General features: G+C 41.4%; 1 protein-coding gene across 2 annotated transcripts in view; it reads left to right on the top strand.

Annotated features, from left to right (window-relative positions):
• The window catches only part of jp (junctophilin), a 511,247-nt gene that overhangs the window by 379,674 nt on the left and 110,271 nt on the right, over positions 1-21,302 (top strand). For both annotated transcript variants that reach the window (XM_068227210.1, XM_067145391.2), the window contains exons 3-5: positions 2,780-3,063; positions 12,688-12,858; positions 17,197-17,531. In XM_068227210.1, the coding sequence (XP_068083311.1) occupies positions 2,780-3,063; positions 12,688-12,858; positions 17,197-17,531 (790 nt within the window). The remainder of the gene's footprint in view (positions 1-2,779; positions 3,064-12,687; positions 12,859-17,196; positions 17,532-21,302) is intronic.

Raw genomic sequence — 21,302 nt, 5'->3', positions numbered from 1 at the left:
CATCTTAGGGTCGCCAACCCACGCTCTCAAGTTGAGACACGCTGGGGCCCCTTTTATTCGCCTCTTACGACAGCGTGGGGATACCGTGGGTGTATACTTCATCTGCGTCCCCCACCCACAGGGGGTTGTCCAAGATCTCAAACAGAGCATTAAACGCATGTAGGCAGTTACATTACGAAAACAAAGCGTTGCGTATAAAACGGGGAAAGTATAGAATTAACACGCGTATATAAATAACATGCAACCTACTACGAAGAATCTCGATTGAGAATGAACATAACAACAACACACATTAATGCATTAGATATAACGATATCGCGACTGTCGAACACACAGTTTCAAGAAATTGCATGCGGAGAGAGAACAAGATGGGCCCGTGTCACTTAGAGCCTTCTGACGAGTCTCCACTGTCCAAAGAGGTGATGAACCTCTCCATTATGTCACCCAGAACTCTTTCGTATTCCCAGGCTTCATGTGAATGACTGCGCGTACCACTGCACTTCTTATTTGTCCATGTTCACTTGGAACTTGACACGCTATATTTTCTACCTCCCTTAAGTTGTAACGTTTTATTGTTACGGGACACGAAACAGGTGGAGTCTGAGGCCTGCCGTGGGATATAGTTCAAACTCCCGCTCAGGCTACCGCGAAAAATACAAGTATTTTAATTTAAATTATTTAAACGCGCACGGTAATCCCTTAACTCAGAATACCGTAAATACGAAAACTACGGTGCTAACTTTCACAAAACGAATCAATAATGATGATCTTCAAACAATGAATACAATTTATAACAATATCCTGATGAGAAATGGTAAAACAAAACCTTATTACAATTAACTAACCTAAAATTACTCCATAATCTCACTAAAATTCAAAACGGTAAACGTAACAATACACTGAACACTACACTGTTTACTTCGTATCACGAAGGATTTTAAATAGATTGTAAACTAAGTGGTAACGAAATATTTGAACAAAAACACACCGAAGCGTTAACCACAATGAAAGGTCAGAAGCATACACGCATAAACAAACCACGTGCTCTAAGGAATAAACATGACCGACGACACGGGGTCGTCTGAGCCAATAGGATTGCTTCTTTTACCAACATGGCGTCAAACGTCAAGTAAAAACTAGATCTGGACATAGTACCGTGTAGTCATGTATGGTGCAATTATGTTCTCCGCAAAATAAAAACATGCAACGTCCGCAAGGACTGTGTTCAATGGCACCACGGTATAATATGCGATTCATTTCCCACGGATTTGGGCGATCAGATGGCGCTCAGGGGGTCTGTCCGTGCGCACTCTGCAGGCAGTAACTGTGCTGAGGTTAGAGGTGAACATTGTTTGCAACATACCCCGCTGACGAATACGTGCTCCTGTTGAACAACTGCAGGGATCACATTGTGAGCCTGTGGGAAGATAGATGGACGTATTTTGTTGGGCACAATATATCGGTGGTGTGTCACTGCTTTCAGCAGTGGTCTGTGGAAAATTCCCACACCCGTAGACCAAGCTCCGGACGTCGGCGTAGTACAGACGTACATAAAGATCGACGCATTGTGCGAACAGCGAGCGAACACCGGTGGCCGACCGAACATCCTTCAGGAACGAAATCCGAACACATGTTGCACCCGCTGTGTCACCAAGGAACATTGGGAACCATCTGCTTGCAACAGGATTACAATCACGTGTGCCTCTGGGCAGGCTACCACTGACGCCACGACACCATCAAGCACAGCCACTCTGGCGCCGTGAAAGAGTCGAATGGAGAGCGGAATGGCGCTCTGTTGCTTGCAGTGACGAGAGTAGGTTCTGTCTGTATGCAAGTCATGAACGTACACCGGTACGACGTAGACCTGGTGAGCGCATTCACCCACGACAGCCAGGTCCCACCCCAGGCTTCATGGTGCGGAGGGGCCATTAGTTACAACTCGTGGTCACAATTGGTGTTTCTTCAGGGTAACATAACCAGTGCCCGCTACATTGCAGAGGTTACTGTCCCCGTGCTGCCGGCATTTCTTCGACAGGAATGTGATGTGCTTTTTAGCAGGACACTGCACGTCCACACACAGCTGCTGCGACGCAAGTTGCTCTACGTTGTGTACAACAAGTACCCTAGCCAATAGATCATCGGATCCTTCCCCAATTGAACACGTACGGGATACAATGAAGCAGAGTCTGCAAGAGCCATTGCCGAGTTGCATCAAAAGATGCAAGATGGTTGCGACAATCTATCGCAGGATGCCATTCGGCACCTTTATGATCGTTTGCATGCGCGAATACACACCTGCATTGCCGCCAAAGGTGGGGGGAGGGTTCACTGTGTATTGATGCGACTGTTTAGGCACCCTTCACTGTGATATGTGTGTTTCATTTGGTCTGAATTTGTAATTATATACTCCTGCAATGATGAACTACCTGTCATATCGTTTGTGAATAAAATGACAGTGTCCTTGTGGATGTTGCAAGTTTTCTTTCGGCAGTGTACTTGATGTGATCAGTCAAGTAGTGGTCTGAATGTGATGTATTCATGTTCTCTTGCAGTTGATGTGATCAAGCAGGCAGTGGTCTGAATGTGATGTAGTTATGTTCTCTAATAGCTTATGTGATCAGGCAGGCAGTGGTTTTAATGTGAAGTAGTTATCTTATCTAGTAGTTGATGTGACCACGCAGGCAGTGGTCTGAATGTGAAGTAGTTTTGTTCTCTAGTAATTAATATAATCAAGCAGGCAGTGAACTGAATGTGATATGTGGTATGGTTCTGTTCACAGGCACGTATCAGGGACAATGGTTGCGCGGGATGCGGCATGGTTACGGCGTGCGGGCGAGCGCGCCTTTCGGCCTGGCGTCGCACAGTCGACCCGACAAGACGATCCGTGCCTCCATGACATCACTCCGTAGCAACGAGGGCGGCTCGCAGGCGGACCCCACGGCGGAACGAGACCGCAGGGTGGACGACGCGAGAGGCGGCTTCGTGCTGAAGGCGCGCAGTGACGAACCGCCAGCAAGAAGACGCTCCCTCGTTGAAAAGTCCATCAAGAAGTCCATTCTCTCGGTAAGTTGTCTGGAAGAAACCGTTGTGCTGTTATTACAGATGAAATGTACATCCTTACAGTATTTATATGAAAACCCCGAGGTATCTGTCATGTTTCATTTTACGGGTCAGTTCTACAAACTTGTCCCCAATTCTTCAAGGTTAAACCTCTGTATTAAATTTCCCGATAAAGCATCAGTGATGTGTAACGGCGGGTCAAATGAAACCGAAACAGTGGCCATAGAATGAAACTAGTAGGATTTAGTTCAAAAATAATCTTCAAAGTTACACAAGCACATGTCACGCTGTTTCACTGATCGCTGAGCCCCAACAGCTGAGATTGGAATATTTACGAACATTGTCCATGAATTTCATGTCCGCGCAGAAGCGTCGACACTTCAATGCCATTTTCAACGGACCAAATGTTTGGAAGTCGCATGGTGATGGACAAACGATAAACGTTAGGTTGTCGTTCTTCATTATAGTTCTAATCTGAATTTCTTCCATCCCCTTCATCATCATCATCTCGAAGAGCGCATTTATCTGAGTCTCCGTTTTTGTATCTATTCTGGTCTCAGTGGATATATAGAAATTACCACAGGAAGAAAACGTAAGGATTTATACTACTACAGTGAATAAGTTCATATATTGGACCCTCGGTGTAGGCAACACGGTATACACTCTTGTAGTACAGTCCATAAGTTCTTGGAATGGCGCCTCCAATGCAGGCAAATCAGTGTACACCTTTGTACTACAGTCAATATGTTCGTCGACTGCCAGTAATAGTTCTAAGATCACAATAGTCATTTGACCTGCCTTTTCCGGACTTTTTCCTGGCGTGGTGATCCCGGCGATTTCGACTTGATCATTTAAAATGCTTTGCTAGCGGATTTTCTCGTTTTTGGCAGAACCTTCTCGTTGCTCAAACTACGACATTCTCAAGTTCCGCCGCTGACATTCAAGTACCCTTCACAACAGAGACTGTAGTTCTGCTTATACAGTACGCACGGAATTGCCTGTCACGGCACCATTCTGTGGTACAAACTCACCGCTGTAGTGCACCATATCGACACCAGACGGTCAGGTCACGAACTTGATGACTCTACTACGTATGTGTGTATGTGCTCACCGTACACGGATGTTCTAGAAATGCTCCCAAGTGCGGTCGAGACCTGCAGTACCTGGTGCGCTGATTCATGCTGATTACAATGATGTATCCCACTTCTGACACCACTTTTGTTACGAATAAAACACTGCCTGTCTTATCGATATAATTTAAGGAATACCAATCTAATTTTGACAAGAAAACGTCTTTTTCTTAGCTTCGGCACTGGGCGTGTACTACAAAATGCGATGCTATTTTACAACGCCGATATCTCAGCATCTATTAACGATACTGCTATTATGTCGTTGAAAATAAAAACATCCATCGAGTTTATTCCTAATTTAGCCTTTATATCCTCATTTCGAGTACTCTCCTGCCACTGTTCCCACCTGTTTGTACCAGCGATCATTCTCGCTACGTTCATGCCTGTTGCCTTCAACTTATAAATGAGACATCCTTTGTTAAATTTTCGACAACTTTTCGTAATGTTCGTTTTTAAACCACAACAAAACAGACTGAATTCCGATCATAATGTGCCCAAATATAGCTTTAAAGGACCGAGTTCGCAGCGATCAAAAGGACGTCGTGAGTGCAAGAAGAAATGGAGAAGTTTCCACAACCTAATTAATTAATTAATTAATTATCATTTTGTCTTGTACTCATTCTCCATACTGTATTCTCAATTAATGGAAAAGGATTTGAAGAGCAATTAATAGTTACAGGAGAAATAAATAATAAATATTATTCGGTGCATTAAGAATATGTCATCGCCATTTACAAAGGAGTAAAGAAATTGTAAATGTATGATTTAAAAAATAAAAGAAATTCGAAATAAAAGTAATTTATTTTAGACGTTTTCCCGCCTTTAAAGTTGGTGACACTGTCTCGGCCGATCTTTTAAAGGGAGTGATACTTAGTGACCACCACGAATGTGTTTTTTATTATTAAGAGGAGTACTTTTACCAAAAGATATTAACAAATTATTTCACGTCCCTTACAGTCAACTAAGGAGATCTCTCAACAATGACAGAATTTATTTCAACCTCGTCAACTTTTCAAATACTTGTCATCAAATAAACAGCTGCTGGCCTATTGTTTAAAGCAAAATATTTTCGATATTCTTCTTTCAGTCTGATGAACCGTAACTTTCGTAGTAGTTTCCTCGCATTTGGTAGATAAAAGCATCCGTCAGGAGCAAATTAATCATTGTGGACGTGTATTGCACAGCAACAATGAGTTATTCAACAAAGAAACGATTTAAATTTTATTCAGTGTGGCCAACAATGTTCTAAGTAAAGAACTGTCAATACACAATAGCACATCTGTTACGTCAATTACCGCCAAGGATGGGGGTGAGGTACTTAATGTCCACTCTCGTGTTTGAATGCCTAACAATAAACAACTTTTACAAGATTTTATTTCAAATGTTAAAAGAAATAGAAGAAGAAATAGCGGGTAGTGGTTACAAAGTACCCCTCAGCCCCTTGGTATTCCTACGGTTAAAATTCAGTATAATTAATAATTCTATCACATAATTCCTTCCAAAAAACTATTATGGAATACTACCGTTATGTATAGGCAAACTTTCTCAAAAATATTTTTTAAAGTATAGCCATAAGTCGCAGCCCTCAGATGTTAACCTCGAGAAGAGGAATATTTACTTACCAACAATTCCTTACTACAGGAGAAATACAAACTAGAGGAAATCGACTTAGTGGGTCTGATGATTGGAGTTAGGGCAACAATTCCCGTTTTTGCCGCTAATTTCCGGAAACAGATGTTTCTTTTTTTTTGCTAGGGGCTTTACGTCGCACCGACACAGATATGTCTTATGGCGACGATGGGATAGGAAAGGCTTAGGAGTTGGAAGGAAGCGGCCGTGGCCTTAAGGTACAGCCTGGTGTGAAAATGAGAAACCACGGAAAACCATTTTCAGGGCTGCCGATAGTGGCATTCGAACCTACTATCTCCCGGATGCAAGCTCACAGCCGCGTGCACAGATGTCTCTGCCAGTTAGAACGTTACGGGAGATTGCCATCATAGCCTTAAGGGGTTCACTGATAATTCTAAAAAGTCATTGTTACAATTAGGTCACCTTCTAAATTTCTCAAGTATGTCTATTTCTCTTCTAAAAATAAATATAAAGGTATACTTTGTCGCAAGGCAGCCTCCGCATGAGAGGAAGTATTTCATAAAATATAATAAAATATATAATCGCGATAAGTCAGAATCAATCCGATTTCTTAAAAAATGTAGATTTGGAATGTGTTCAAATAATTCGTTTTCCTTTCTCCACACATTATGTAACCTATTTAACTATTAGTCGATAAAATCTATGCCTTTATTTCGCTACTAATGTGGTTTACGGTGTCGGCCAGTTGAAACCTGTGGATTGTTGGTGAGCGCATGGGCGCCTAGGTGACACGATTTAACAGTCCAGCACCTACACTGCAGCAATATTGTCAACAATCGCTCCAGGTATCTTACTTAAAGCTGAAAGATGTAACTTTCAGGCTTACAGCCGTATTTTTTGGTCATTTGACGTGTGATTTAGTAATTTGTTACAGTAACTGTTTCAGAAGAGGTTACCCCCACGGTTTGTGACATCCGCAGCCTCCTTTTCAGTTTCCACGGAGTAATTTTATAACTGTTATTATAACGGTTTTCAGGTATAATATCATATTTATAACTCAAAATTAGTTTCAGCAGACTGAAGAACTTAACAGTGGTGCACATCACAAAACAAAATATTCTACTGGAAAACGAATTATTTGAACACATTCCAAATCTACATTTTTTAAGAAATCGGATTGATTCTGACTTAAATGATTAAATTTTTGATTCGTAGAGATTCAGCGAAGCGCACAGGCTATTCTTCGCCAGTCAATGGCAGTGACATTTTATTTTCTCACTGCAGTTAGTCGCGGAAGAAGTAGGGGCGACAAAAAGTCGAAATACGGCCCTGCTTATGGTTGATGGCGAAGAATTTTCTTTCGTGGTCTTCAAGTTAGTGCATCGCTACCTCAAAGGACAGTAGGCGTTAAATGGGGCGCACTGATGCCCGATCTACTGCACATACAAAGTTGAGCAAGGGCAGACACATGATATGAAAAAACTTTTATACAGGTGTTATTTTAGTGAAAAACATCGAAATTTCCGATATATCTGTTTTTTGCATATAAATGTACCTCGTGTCCTACAGATAGAACGACGGTACAATTATTTAAGCATGATACGTCAAAGTTCAGAACGCGATTTCAATGCACATATTTTTATAAATTATATTTTAATGTAATTTTAAATAATTCTTAATATTACAGTTTTCTCGAAAATATATTATATTAATAAATTAATGTATCTGGGCCTGTCCACAATGCTCAGGTAGTGATGTTTTACCTCCCATAATTTGTTTCTACTTCTTCAACGCCGCACTAACACATCGAAGGTTTTCGGCTACGGAAGGATGGAAAAGGGCAAGGATTGGGAAGGCAGCGGCCGTGCCCTAAATTAAGGTACAGCCCCATCATTTGGCTGGTCTTAAAATGGGAAACCGCCGAAAACAATCTTCATGGTTGATGAAGATAAGATTCGAACCCAGAATCTCCCTCATCCCTTCCACAAATTCCTCCATGTCCCTGGATAGCCCAGGTTCAACCGAAACGGAACCAGTTCCCGAAGCATCATAGGAGGAAGAAGATGACAAATGTATCAAAAATTGTTCTTCGTCATCTTGTATCTTCTTTGCTATCCATAAATAACTTTCTATTTTCTTTGTGTGGTCCACGTAGTTTGCTCAATGCCAGTTTTTGGTATGAAGCCGAAATTAAATTCCTGATTTCTTGTTTTCCGAATGCGACCACTGTTCATTTTTGTATAGTTCTTCACTTGCGCCCATACCATTTCCATAGCATTAAGTTCGCAGTGCTGTAGGGGTAAGCGAAGAACAAGTTTTCCTGCTGATTTGCCCATCTCGTCAACGATGTATTTTTCATCTCTGTTTCTGTTTTGAGTCACTGCAACCTGAAGCGCTGGCAGAAAGTGGGATAACTTATGAAAGCTATCTGGTTTGTTTTAAAATCTATTTCAGACATTTATAAACATTTCTTCTCCCTTAGTCACCAACGTACAGTCAATAACAAAATAGGTTACTACCTATTTAACTTTTCTGTTACCATCCGAGAATTTTCAAATATTAAAAGCATATAGCTTTCTTCTTATGTAAATTTTATTGTCGAGGGAAAGAAAGTATTTTCTATCAACATCATCCAGTCCTTTGCTTTTGACATAAACATGTCTTATGACTGGAAGTCATCTGAAAATTTGTGTTCCGGAAGTTAAGGTCACAAAACGCGTGTCGGAAGTGTAATCTAACAAACCTGCAGGTATGTATTCTGGCTGGTTGTCACCTGAAATTAGCAGCCGCTGATGGATGGTCATGACTGAGAGACATATTTATGATCATTTGATTTTCGCAAAGAGAAAAGTGGTTTCTTTTTTAATGGTCATGACTAAGAGACATATTTATGATCATTTGATTTTCGCAAAGAGAAAAGTGGTTTCTTTTTTAATGGTCATGACTGAGAGACATATTTATGATCATTTGATTTTCGCAAAGAGAAAAGTGGTTTCTTTTTTAATGGTCATGACTGAGAGACATATTTATGATCATTTGATTTTCGCAAAGAGAAAAGTGGTTTCTTTTTTAATGGTCATGACTGAGAAACATATTTATGATCATTTGATTTTCGCAAAGAGAAAAGTGGTTTCTTTTTTAATGGTCATGACTGAGAGACATATTTATGATCATTTGATTTTCGCAAAGAGAAAAGTGGTTTCTTTTTTACTTATCGGGTGATAAGTATCTTTCTGCAAACATATAGATTCGGGTCAAAATAACGAAATTGTGAAAAACAGGCCTTATATATTTATTTCGTAAACCAAAAACAGCGAGATACCGAATTACACAGTTAATTATTTATGACCTTATATTTGACATCATCAGAAAGGGCGGAAAATTTTCTCTAAGACCACGCAATATTTTTATTATATTTATCACTTTGAATTATCGGGAAATAGGCTATATCGCGGAGGTAGAAAAGGACGAAGCTAATTGCAGGGGAAGCAAACTCCATACTCCCTTTTAAAGTAGAGACACATCTTTATGGCTCATTACCGACTTGACTTTCAACGTATTGAGCAGGTCCTCGTGTCTTTGATGGCCCAATTTGTGCAGCTTGTTGTTTATTTCGCACGCTGCGATTCTGGAGACATCTGCGGTCCACTGCCACAGCATAGGGCGTATTAGAGATGGCTTCATTATAGGGTCAGTATTCCTGATGTTCCTGTATACTTTACAGTTTTAGTAGATACGTCTCTCCGATAAGACAGAGTTGTAACCAAATTATTAAATTCTTTAACCGTCCACAAAATTTTGTATTCTAAACATATTTTACTTCATATATGATCCTTTCCTTATTATTTTGGAATGTTTATATTTTGATATTTCGCATTACTTTAATGATCTCAGTTATTTGATTTATTTCATGTGTATGTTTATCTTATGTTTTACATTTAAATTACGTTAATTTTTAGTTTTAATTTAGTATGTTAATAACTTAGTTAAATTCATTTTTATTGTACCTCATTTCAGTGTTAATTATTTAATTTGAGAATGTGCTTATGTACAACATTCTCCTAAAACATAACGGGATATCCTTCCATTATATACGATTAGGTTACTTATTCAAAACTTAATTCTATTCTTCTTGGACTATGGTGTCGTATTATAAATCAGCCTAAACAGCATATTTAGCGTTTTGCACTAAATATCTAGGTAGCACCATACATCACCCACTCCTGAACAGCTGCCGTTGTTATATTTAGCTTGTCCACAACATCTTCCGTACAGGTACACAAAGTAATTTGAGAACGGATGTTAAATACTTGTCATCCCGAAAGAGTACATTATCCTTACAACGTCAGAAACTTCTTGCCTGCCGAGTTTCCCAATATAATATATCGATGGTGTACAGGCCAACTGGCGTTAAGCCACAAAAAGCAAATTTTTCAGAAGAGACAGAAAACAACTTACACCTTACCACAGGCATTGATCTGTCTCATTTGTTGTTTATTTGAGTTCGATAATGTATCTAAGATAGTAGTCTACAGGAATATGTGGCGTAGGATCATACAGTTCCTTGAAATTAATTATTTAACGTGAAATTTGAGTGTTACGCCATTTAGCTGGGACTGATACTGTTTCAGTGTTGGTTACAAAAATGTATATTTGGGGTTACACTAATTGGAATATATAATAATAACAATGACAAGTAGTTTATTATGTGAAAGAATTATCATTAATAGTAAGAAAACTATTATAAAACACAAATATTATATTAGGGGCCGATGACCTTCGATGTTAGGCCCCTTTAAACAAGAAGCATCATCATCATCATCATCATCATCATCATCATCATCAAATATTCTATCTTGATGTATTTAAATAAATTACCCTCACAGAGTAACATTCAAATTCACAACGAACTTAATTAGCATGGTATACTAATTTATATACCGTATGACAAAAATACTATTAGTGAATATTGTAGCTGATTTTAGTGACAACTAAATGAGACACACTCATCGAAACAAAAACAGACACCGTGTTACGCCAGCTGGCTTGCGCGGGCTTGTGAGATCGAGAGACTTAGCCCTCCCAAGTACAGTGGGTTACTCCAATTGACTGCCGCAACCTACTGTTAACTGTGGGTTGCGACTAGTTGGTTACGCCAAGTGGCTTGCCTGACCTTGCTATGCGAGGGGTTACGCCATCAACTTTCTTCTATTTCTTGCATTGAAGGAAGGTGTTGAGGGTTACGCCAATTTACCAGAATGTGCGTTATAGTCTTAAATACTTGATTCACACACAACTTCAATTTGGAAATTCGGGAGGGTTACGCCAATTGGCCTGTATATTCGATATGACAAGTCCGGTAGTAAAATTACACTTGCAACCATACGCTCGTGGAATTCCTTTTGGGCTCTAATTAGAGACAGTCGTTGTATTCAGAGCGATATGTTGTAAATGGTACATAGAGTTAAGAAATTACTTGTTTCCAAACAAGGGAAGTAATCTAGGGATAGACAGAACACCGCAAAACGACACGATAGTCCCTATGAACATTTGCCCTACAGTCGATCGTTTACCAGCTACTCCTGGTTTAGTTATTTACCAGAATGTGCGGAGAATTTAAGTTTGGAGTCAGTCATGCCAGTACTTCACCTGGGTGTGGATGCCTGGAGTGTTCGACAATCAATGGGGCGGCGTGTTCAGGCGCAGCACTTCTTGTATTAGAACGCAGTATCCATAGCGACAGCTACTCGACGTGGGATGAGCTAGGTAGCGCTGTTAGCAATACGTTCCGTACAAAGTTTGAAGGTCTGCAACTCTTCAACCATCGACCGTAGGACAAATGTGCATAGGGACTTCGTGTTGATTCGGGATGTGATTACTGTCTACATGTTTAGGGACACCATGGATAATGTAGTGTGTTCTTATATGGGACCTGTTGCGCGGAAAGGGGCCCCAGGTCAGCTATGGAAAGTTTATAGCAGAGCTGAACAAAAATATCTGTGGTGTAAAAATTGTATTTCTTTGTTTTGACTTCTTACGCTACCCATGGGTCTTCTTAACAAACTAAGTTATGCCGCAGTTCGAGTCTTACTTGGCCACTCGAGGTCATTAACACTTTGTACAACTGGTAAGAAAATTAGTGAAAGCTTTAATTGCGCTTTTCTCAAAATACAGTTTTTTTAATAGCAACAGTCAATAATGAATATCTTCTGAAGTATTGCACCTATAGTCCAAATACTTAATAAACGTCCTTCTGAGTGATGCGGGAAATAGTCGAGTAGGTAGTGTAGGAGGTCTGATTACCACGCTCTCTCTTCCCGGTTCGCTATCTCTTAACTCGCTTGTTAACACGTTGTGTTCAGCCACTGCGTACAGTGCTTAGCACGATGTGTAAACGAAGACTGAGCAATGAGAGGAGTGGGGGACAAGGCAGCTCCCTTCGAATGCTCCTCCCCCCATGCGCAGCTGATTCCCGCGCAGGGCGTTTACAAAGTATCTGGACTATAGAAGCATGAATTTTGTTTTCAAAATTCTCGGTATATTATGCCAATTTTAGAAGCACAAAAACCTCAAAAATGTAAAATCCTACTTTAGGGCCCTTTCCGCGAAACAGGTCACATATAATATTATACAGTAATTTTATATTATAGTAACTATCAGACACTTTTTCTCCTTTGTATCTATTGTTTATGTTTAATTTCGTGATTAATTTGAGATAATTAGGAACCTTTCAAGACTGTATAATGTATACAATTAAGCACGTATATGGTAGTTTGGCATAGCCCGAGCTATCCCGTATAAAATAAGTCACTTAATTATTAATTAATAAGAGACGTACTAGATCCCCAACTTTACCACTGAACAAGACAATAATAACTAAGGATATTTGCATGTTGTTTGCTGGCAGGGCCTCAAGATACGCAAGCAGCGCAGCACAGGGGACCTGGACAAGCGAGGTCCCTCAGACAGTATGAGGAGCACCGGCTCCAGCGCCTCGTGGGTCAGCACCGAGTCATCGCAGTCGGGCCTTACCAACGTGTCCGTACACACCGACTCCAACGCCAGCTTCGTTGTGCAGGTGAGTGGAACTCATCAATCACCAACTTCCAAAAGAGACCTGAAACTTTTCAGATGGATACATACATAAAGAGTACGAACACGAAACCTCCTCTACCATCAGAAGGTATCGGATGACAAAACTCGGTGTTTGATTAAGGAATAACAAGAAAGAAAGAAAATACAGGACTAGCTTTGACCGGACACGTCAAAATTTATTTTCTTCAGTAAAACAGCATCAGTTAATTTTATGAAGAAAGAAAATCCCTTTCTGACTGACAATTATGAAAATGAGTGAAATCTGAAAGTACGGTTTCGGAAAATGATTAGAAATACGGATTGCCCTAAACAGCAAATTTTGCGTTGCTGGATTCAGCAATACTCATAAAAACACATCACACCAAGCAATGTATTCATTCCCATCGCGGAAACTCTAAAGTGGTGAGTGGCCTACCGTAGTTTTTGTACTACTAAAAATTGTGGTGGTGGTTATTATTGTTTTAAGAGGAATTGCAACTAGGCAGTCATCCTCTATTAACACTAATCAGAGGGAAGACAAATGAAGGTATCGGCCAAAGAAAGACAAGGGCGCCCAGCAGCGTAAAAATGAAAGGCTCCCTACACCTCGCGAACCCAGTACCGCCAGGGTCTAAAAAGAACAAGAATTGACAAAGGGAGGTCGGATAGAATAGATGAAAGTGAGGAGCCTGGCACAAGTAGGTGGAAGCAATGCCAAGACTCAGCTAAGGGCCCCGTGGTCTCCAACCCATGCTCCCAATTTAAGAGGCCCTGGGCTCCTTTTAGTCGCCTCTTCCGACACGCAGGGGATGCCATGTGTTATTCTACAGTCTCGACCCACAGGGGTTTAATTGCCAAACCGCAACGCACCACGAGGTCGGCGGTTGCAGAGTGGGTCTCGATCCACAAGTTGGTCACTGATGGTCCATGGTCCAACAGCTCTGCACTCCGATCGACCAACCGAGCAGAGGAGGGCTAGCCACGGCTCTGCATTCGGGAGACGGAAAGGGGCTGTCCTGAGAATGGCTTTCCGTGGTTGTCTATTATGCTGAATGCCGAGGCAGTTCCTAGCATTGGCCACGGCCACCTTCTCCTTATATCACTTTCACCGCTCCAAACCTCCTGGCCTGAGAGTGGGCGTTGCCCGCTAAGAGAACCGCCATACTCCTTCAGGGGTTAGTTAGTTAATTCACCACTTTATTGCCGTGAATTCTCTGATACTGTTCTGGGGCTTCAGATTCCATGTTACCTTATCCGTACTTCACACTCCTTGCACTAACACCTACTAGAGTTTCCTTTCACGTAACTGTGAACTCGCACTCGGGAGATGATGGGTTCGAATCCCGCTGTCGGATCCCCTGAAGATTGTTTTCTGTGGTTTACCATTTTCACACCAAGCAAATGGTGGGGCTGTATATTAATTAAGTCCACGGACATACCTTCCCAATCCTATCACTTTCCCATACTTGCGTCGCCAGAAAACCTTCAGTGTGGATTCAGATTACTAGCAAAAAAAGTTTCCTGCGAATTTGTTGAAAAATGACTCTCTAATTTGACGACATTTTCTCTCCTAATTTTAAAATAGCGAGCCTTTCTGCTGGCTGAAATACGCAATTGTCTTGCCGGAGATTGGAGCTGCTTACATGTGTCACTGCAATTTCAAGTGCGCTGTCATAATTAACACGTAATTTATTTTCATAGAGAGACTGTTCACCAACATTCAATAGCCTAAAAGTTAATTGCACTGTCGCATTTTAATATTTTTTAGCAGTACTCTGCTTTCCATTTATTTAAAAAGTAATTGCAACGCTTTTACAACCACGCTTAACTTCAAATCAGTTATCCGCTTTCTATATTAAATTAAAGGGCGTAGCTGCCACGGGGAATTTCTTAGGAAAAAAAAATTACTAGTTATTCTCCCTCCTTTAGAATATTTCTCCTTTGCAGCTCTAAAGAATTTGGCATTTCGCAACTTTGTGGCATATCAGTTTTTGAAGTAAAGTAGTTCATTGTTAACAAAGTACAGGAGCTCAGCTACAAGTTTACTCACCATTACAACTCTTGTCGGGTAATATTTCCACATCATCATTTTATGAGAAAACAAATTGGAAAACACTTTCAAAAAATCGTTCTATACAATGAGGGTGCTCCCAAATATGTAGGGAGTAATCTAAATCACAACAAGTGCCTATACACACTTGACCTACGATCGATCGTTTACGAGTTAGAGACTTTCCAACTTTGAACTGGAAATATTTGTAAATCTTACCTGGTACATCCCATGTCGAGTAGCTGTCACCATGTTAGTTTACCGCAGGGATACTGCATTATATAAGCCCGATCGTATCACCATTTAGAACGCCTGCAAGGTATGCATGTCGACTTAACGGAGTGGACGGACAAGTTGCCCACGTAACTCATATCTCAAGGACACTTGTGTTTGTTTACATTTCCTACCTGTTAATAGAGTAGAAGGAAAATAGAGCAGCGTCTGTTTTACTTATTAGATGCCATTTGGGAATAGCCTATTCAGGATTAAGTTTGAAGTCAGACAGCGTGCGGAGCAAGGTTACTGCGATGCTTGGAGTAATCGAACGTGTCCAACAAACATTCTATGTAAACCACGGGAAAATAAACCTCAAGATATACTTGGTATGGTGAGATTCACAGACGCTTGCCTGACCACTTCGGTTTTTATTAAAGAAGAAATATCCCTCTTAACCGAGCGAATGGTTGCGCGGTTATAGGCACGTAGCTGCCAGCTTGCATTCGAGAGATAAGAGGTTGGAACCCCGCTGTCGGCATCCTTGAAGATGGTTTACCGTGGTTTCCCCTTTTTCACTCCAGACAAATACAGCGGCTGTACCTTAACTAAGGTCACGGCCGCTTCCTTCCCGCTCCTATCACTTTCTTATCCCATCGCCGCCAGTGTCGGTGTAATATATATATTACAATTTGTTTTATATATATCCTTACTTCTTTCAAATTAATTACGTGACCACCAACACAAGGATTTCATCCTTTTATTAATCCATTGTCACTATATTACAACGTTTTATCTGCAGGAAGCCGCAGGTAATTTATATGACACGATTAACTGAGGAGTGAATGACGCCAGAACTGTCCTGAAATGAAGACAGGGCGCGCCACCACAGGTACGAATGACAAACGCATGCACGGCGTTTTCCCTAACTCTCTGTATTTCTGTTACATTGTAACTTCGACGTGGCCACACGATTCTGGTAGCTCAAAGTATCAACTCTGTCATCATTTTATTCATTCCTGACAAATCTGTCATATTCCTTCTTTGAAAATGTTGTTTGGTTGGAACCCCATAGTCTGGTTTGATGCAGCGCTCCATTCCACCCTATACTGTGCTAATCTTTTCACTTCTATAGAACTACTACATCCTAGATCAGCTCCAGTCCGTTTGTGATATTCATGCCTTGTCTAGCCCTATCGTTCTTACTCCCTAGACTTTCCTCAAAAACCAAGGCAAGGACTGAGTGTCTTGAGATTTGTGCTGTCAATCTTTCTCTGATTAAAGTTCTCCAAATAGTTCTGCTCTCACCAATTCGACTGAGTATTTCTTCATTCTTCAGCACTGTTCTGTAACACCACATTTCGAAAGCATGCTCTTCGCTGTCGGTTTCTGATCTAGTTATAGTCCATGTTTCACTTTCGTACAATGCCGCACTCCAGATGAAAATATTCAGAAACATCTTTCAATTTCCCATATGAAAGTTCGAAGTGAGCTAATTTATTTTCTTAGGAAAGTTCTTCCTTGCTTTTCCATTTTACGTCCTTCTTAGTTATTCTATTAATTAAGTAACAATATTCATCTACTTCCTTTAAGACTTCATTTCCTAATCTAATATTTCCTGCATCGCCTGACTTCGACCAACTCCTCTCCATTAATTTTGTTTTAGAGTTATTTACTTTCATCTTGTACTTCTTCTCCAAGACTGTGTCCATAGCATTCAGCAATTTCTTCAGATGTTCTGTAGACTCAGATAAAATATCAACATCATCGCCAGATCTCAGAGTTTTGATTTCCTCTCCTTGGATTGTGATTTTCTTTCCAAATTCCTCATTGATTTCCTTTACCACCTGCTCTATATACTGCAAGCATTGAAAGGGAGAGCTCCTCTTTCCTTTATGGATTGCTGCTTCTTTTTTAAAGCCCTCGATTCTTATCACCGATCACCTTCAGAATCTCAAAAAACCTTGGTCCAGTCAACATTATCGAATGCTTTTTCTAGATCTACGAGTCCCATACGGCCTTCTCCTTCTTAATCAAATCATTTTTGAAAATACAAAGTAATGTTTTTTTGGTTCACAGGATGAGCAGCTGGACCCGAGTGTAACCGAGACGTACATGGGCGAGTGGAAGAACGACAAAAGATCTGGGTTTGGCATCAGCGAGCGGTCGGACGGTCTGCGCTACGAGGGCGAGTGGTTCGCCAACAAGAAGTACGGCTACGGCGTGACCACTCTGCGGGACGGCTCCAAGGAGGAGGGCAAGTACAAGAACAACGTGCTCATCACCTCGCAGAAGAAGAAGCACCTCTTCCTCATCAGGTCCGCCAAGTTCCGCGAGCGGATCGACGCTGCAGTGTACGCGGCGCAGAGAGCGTCCAAGATCGCGCTGCAGAAGGCCGACATTGCCATTTCCAGGTAAACTCTTCTAACAGTGCCTGGTTTGTATTTACTAGTGTTAGGAGTCTATCAGAACATACACAGAGATACTACTTCAATATAGAGTGTTATGCCTTTCAGCGTCCCATCTGCAAGCCTCTCTGGATTAACTGAAACTCTCAATGTCACCTGTTCGCAACAAGCTCTATGGTTCGTTTATTTTCATACTGCGTGTCTTTAAATCAACAGAAAATGAGTCAAACCATCGTCGCCTTGGTGATCCTCTACATCTCCTACCCTCTATGGCCCAGTCCGTTATTTTCCTAGGTATTTTTTTTTTTTTTTTTTGCTATTTGCTTTACGTCGCACCGACACAGATAGGTCTTATGGCGACGATAGAACAGGGAAGGGCTAGGAGTGGGAAGGAAGCGGCCGTGGCCTTAATTAAGGTACAGCCCCAGCATTTGCCTGGTGTGAAAATGGGAAACCACGGAAAACCATCTTCAGGGCTGCCGACAGTGGGGTTCGAACCTACTATCTCCCGAATACTGGATACTGGCCGCACTTAAGCGACTGCAGCTATCGAGCTCGGTCCTAGGTAATTTATACTCCACCCATTTGCCTCAAATGACTCCACCACCGAAGCCCGCTTATGCTTTGTTCGTCGAGTTCAGTCTTAGTCTTTTTCTCCTCATTCCGAGCCCTCCTACATTGTTGCCACCTGTATGTGACAGCTACAATTCTCACTAGTTTCATGTCATGATTGAGATATCCTGATTCCACCCAGCTTTCACTCCCGTTCATACGAAACTATATAGTCAACCAAAAAGGGAATGGGCGCATGGTGTTTTATACGTTCGTCGCAGATACTTTTCTCAGAAACAATTAAAGCTATACAGAGTGTATGCAAACTTCCAGGACGCATTCCTCACACAAAGAAGAAGAATAGTTATTTACGCAACATCCACGGAATGTGATATTATTTAATTGAAATCGACTTTCAACCTATTGGGTCGTGTTACATTTATAACGTGATGAAAAGATGTTAAGTACAGAACAAAAATGGCCAACCGGATACCAGTGGGATCCAAACCCACAACCTCCCGATTTCGCGTCGGTTGCTTTACCAATTGAGCTCTGGTGGCCTAGGTCATCTTTGTTCTGTTGGAAAGGAGGTTCTGGGTTCGGATCCCACTGGTGTCCGGTTGGCCATTGTTATTCTGTACTTAACATCTCTTCATCACGTACTAAATATATGTAACACGGCCTAATAGGTTGAAAGTCGATTTCAATTACAATGCGGTCGTGAAAATTCGATGTGCTTTGATATTATTTACGTTATGAGTTAGATGTTTGCCAGAATATTGAAACGAGTAACGTAAATTTATCACTTTAGTGGCTGTTGCGTAGAATATTTTATTTCCTACCGCCGCAAATCCTCTATGTTTAATTCGTGCATTGACGTTTTCTTGTTTTGTTATTCGTGACTTACTATGAAAGATATAACAAGTGTGTACATGAGGGTATGTGTTGTAATAAAAAAAAAGTATTGTCGTTTGAAGCAGTGAGCAGTCCACTAAGCCACCAGAGCGGTAAACATGGTCCTCTCGTCCTGGATTAATGAGGACTGTATAAAATACCATGATACATGCGATAGTTATATGTTAGAAATGGATTAACCTATACATATTTTTTTTTGCTGGTGGCTTTACGTCGCGCCGACACAGATAGGTTTTATAGCGACGATGGGAGATGAAAGGCCTAGGAATTGGAAGGAAGCGGCCGTGGCCTTAATTAAAATACAGCCCCATTATTTGCCTGGTGTAAATGGGAAACCACGGAAAACCACCTTCAGGGCTGCCGACAGTGGGATTCGAACCCACTATCTCCCGGATGCAAGCTCACAGCTGCGCGCCCCTAAGCTCACGGCAACTCGCCAGGTAACTTATACATTAGTCGGTATTCTGATGGCGGCAGATTACATGAGCTGTGAATGCAGAGACGCCATGTTTTGTGTAGATGACTACGGAAGCACGGTGCTGCAATCAGGCGGGGAAACAATTCAACAAAGTTAAGTTTGGTGTTCGCTGATTCATGATCTCATTGATCCGTGCTTACGTTACTCTGAAGGGGAGTTCAGCCAATCAGAGACGATTTCTAATAAAGCAGTACGCAAACTAATTGGAGTGCGGTAAAGTGTCATTTTCCGCACACTTGCGAGTACGTGAAGAAGGCGATTACGTCATAGTGTGAAATAAAAATGTTATATGGTCATGAGTCCGGAAACGCTTTTTTGTTTAAGAACTCATTTTCTAAAAACTCTACATAGTACATTAATAATAGGAAACACTCCGAAACAGAACGTACCAGCATAGCACATGAAACTCTTTCTTATTTGAAATGTTCGAATTGCCTGACCTCCGTTAGCGTTCATATCTGCAACAAGACGCCGTCTTCCCACTGAATCCCGGATGCGCCGAGGTTAAAGTGGTGCATGCTAAAGGCATGGCATGTCACCTTTGAGGTGGACTTCAGGGGAAGCTTCACGGCTTCAGACCATATCCTATCTTACAGAAACAATTTGCCATTTTAACACAACACTACATAGCGAACTGGGCTGCCATCCTCTATTAACGCTAATAAGAGGAGGCAAAAATGGAAGAGGTCCAAACACTTCAAAAAATGAAGATATCGGCAAAAGAAAGACAAGGGCTGCGAAGGGAGAAAGAAATTAAAGACTCGCTAGACCTCGCAAATCTAACATCATAGGGGTCGGAAAAGAATAAGAGTTGACGAAGGGATGTCGGATAGGATAGATGAAAGTGACGAGCCTGGCAAAAGTGGAAGCAATGTGACGACTCAGCTAAAGGGCCCCGTAGTCGCCAACCGACGCTCCCAGTTAGTCACCTCTTACGACAGACTTAAAATTCTACTGTCCCCACCCACAGCGGGAAACATAGCGAAAGTAAAGCACGAGAACATTACGTCATTTTGTCACACATAAACACAACGTGGTGCATTTCTAAAAACACACCACTTAAATAACCACCGTCCCGTGCGATGCACTCGTGGTGTCGATGAATTACCGTACCTTTCAGGCGAATTTGCCTAACCCTTTTCCCTGATGCGTTTTTTCAAATTCTCTATGTATTGCAAACACCCCGTTCTTAAGGTACGCCACTGGAAATATTCGTTTACGTCATCACTGTGGGCCCCTTTTACTACAAACAGTTGTAAAATTTCAATCGAACCGTGTATTACCCACAGTTTTGAAAATTAGGGTAAGTTATATTTTAGTAATGCCTTTGCTGGCTTTACAGTGCACTATGTCTTCTGGTATGGGCTAGAGCACTTTTGTTACTTTCATTGATCTGTCTCTGTCTTATCCTTGGCTTTTGACAATATGAAAGTGACTGAGGTATGAGCGATGCTAGTAATGCCATTCCTTCTGCAGCCAGTCCCTGCTATGAATGGTGTGAAAATGTTGCCCATAAGGTCGGTTGGTGCATGCATTTTAGTGGGCTTGGCCAACTGATATGTAATAGCAACTTCTGGCTCGGTGAGGAAAGCAACGGGAAACAATCTCACTCCTCATTTCCCTAGTACACTTCTTCACTGATGCCTAGGCCTATCTATGACAGCTGATGGCGGAGCTGTTGAGGATCCCACCAGCCGCAGGGCTGAAGAATGAACATACATACACATATTTTGGCAGTTGATACAATCTAGTATCGTACATCGCATGTCCCCATCATTATTGTACGGGCTAATACTTTGCTGTACGCTTGAAATAGAGAACTTCACTTCAGT

The sequence above is a fragment of the Anabrus simplex genome, chromosome 4 (assembly GCF_040414725.1).
Source record: "Anabrus simplex isolate iqAnaSimp1 chromosome 4, ASM4041472v1, whole genome shotgun sequence".
NCBI classification, from domain to species: domain Eukaryota; kingdom Metazoa; phylum Arthropoda; class Insecta; order Orthoptera; family Tettigoniidae; genus Anabrus; species Anabrus simplex.
Note: the sequence above shows the minus strand (reverse complement) of the source record. Positions and strands in the feature narration are given on the sequence as shown.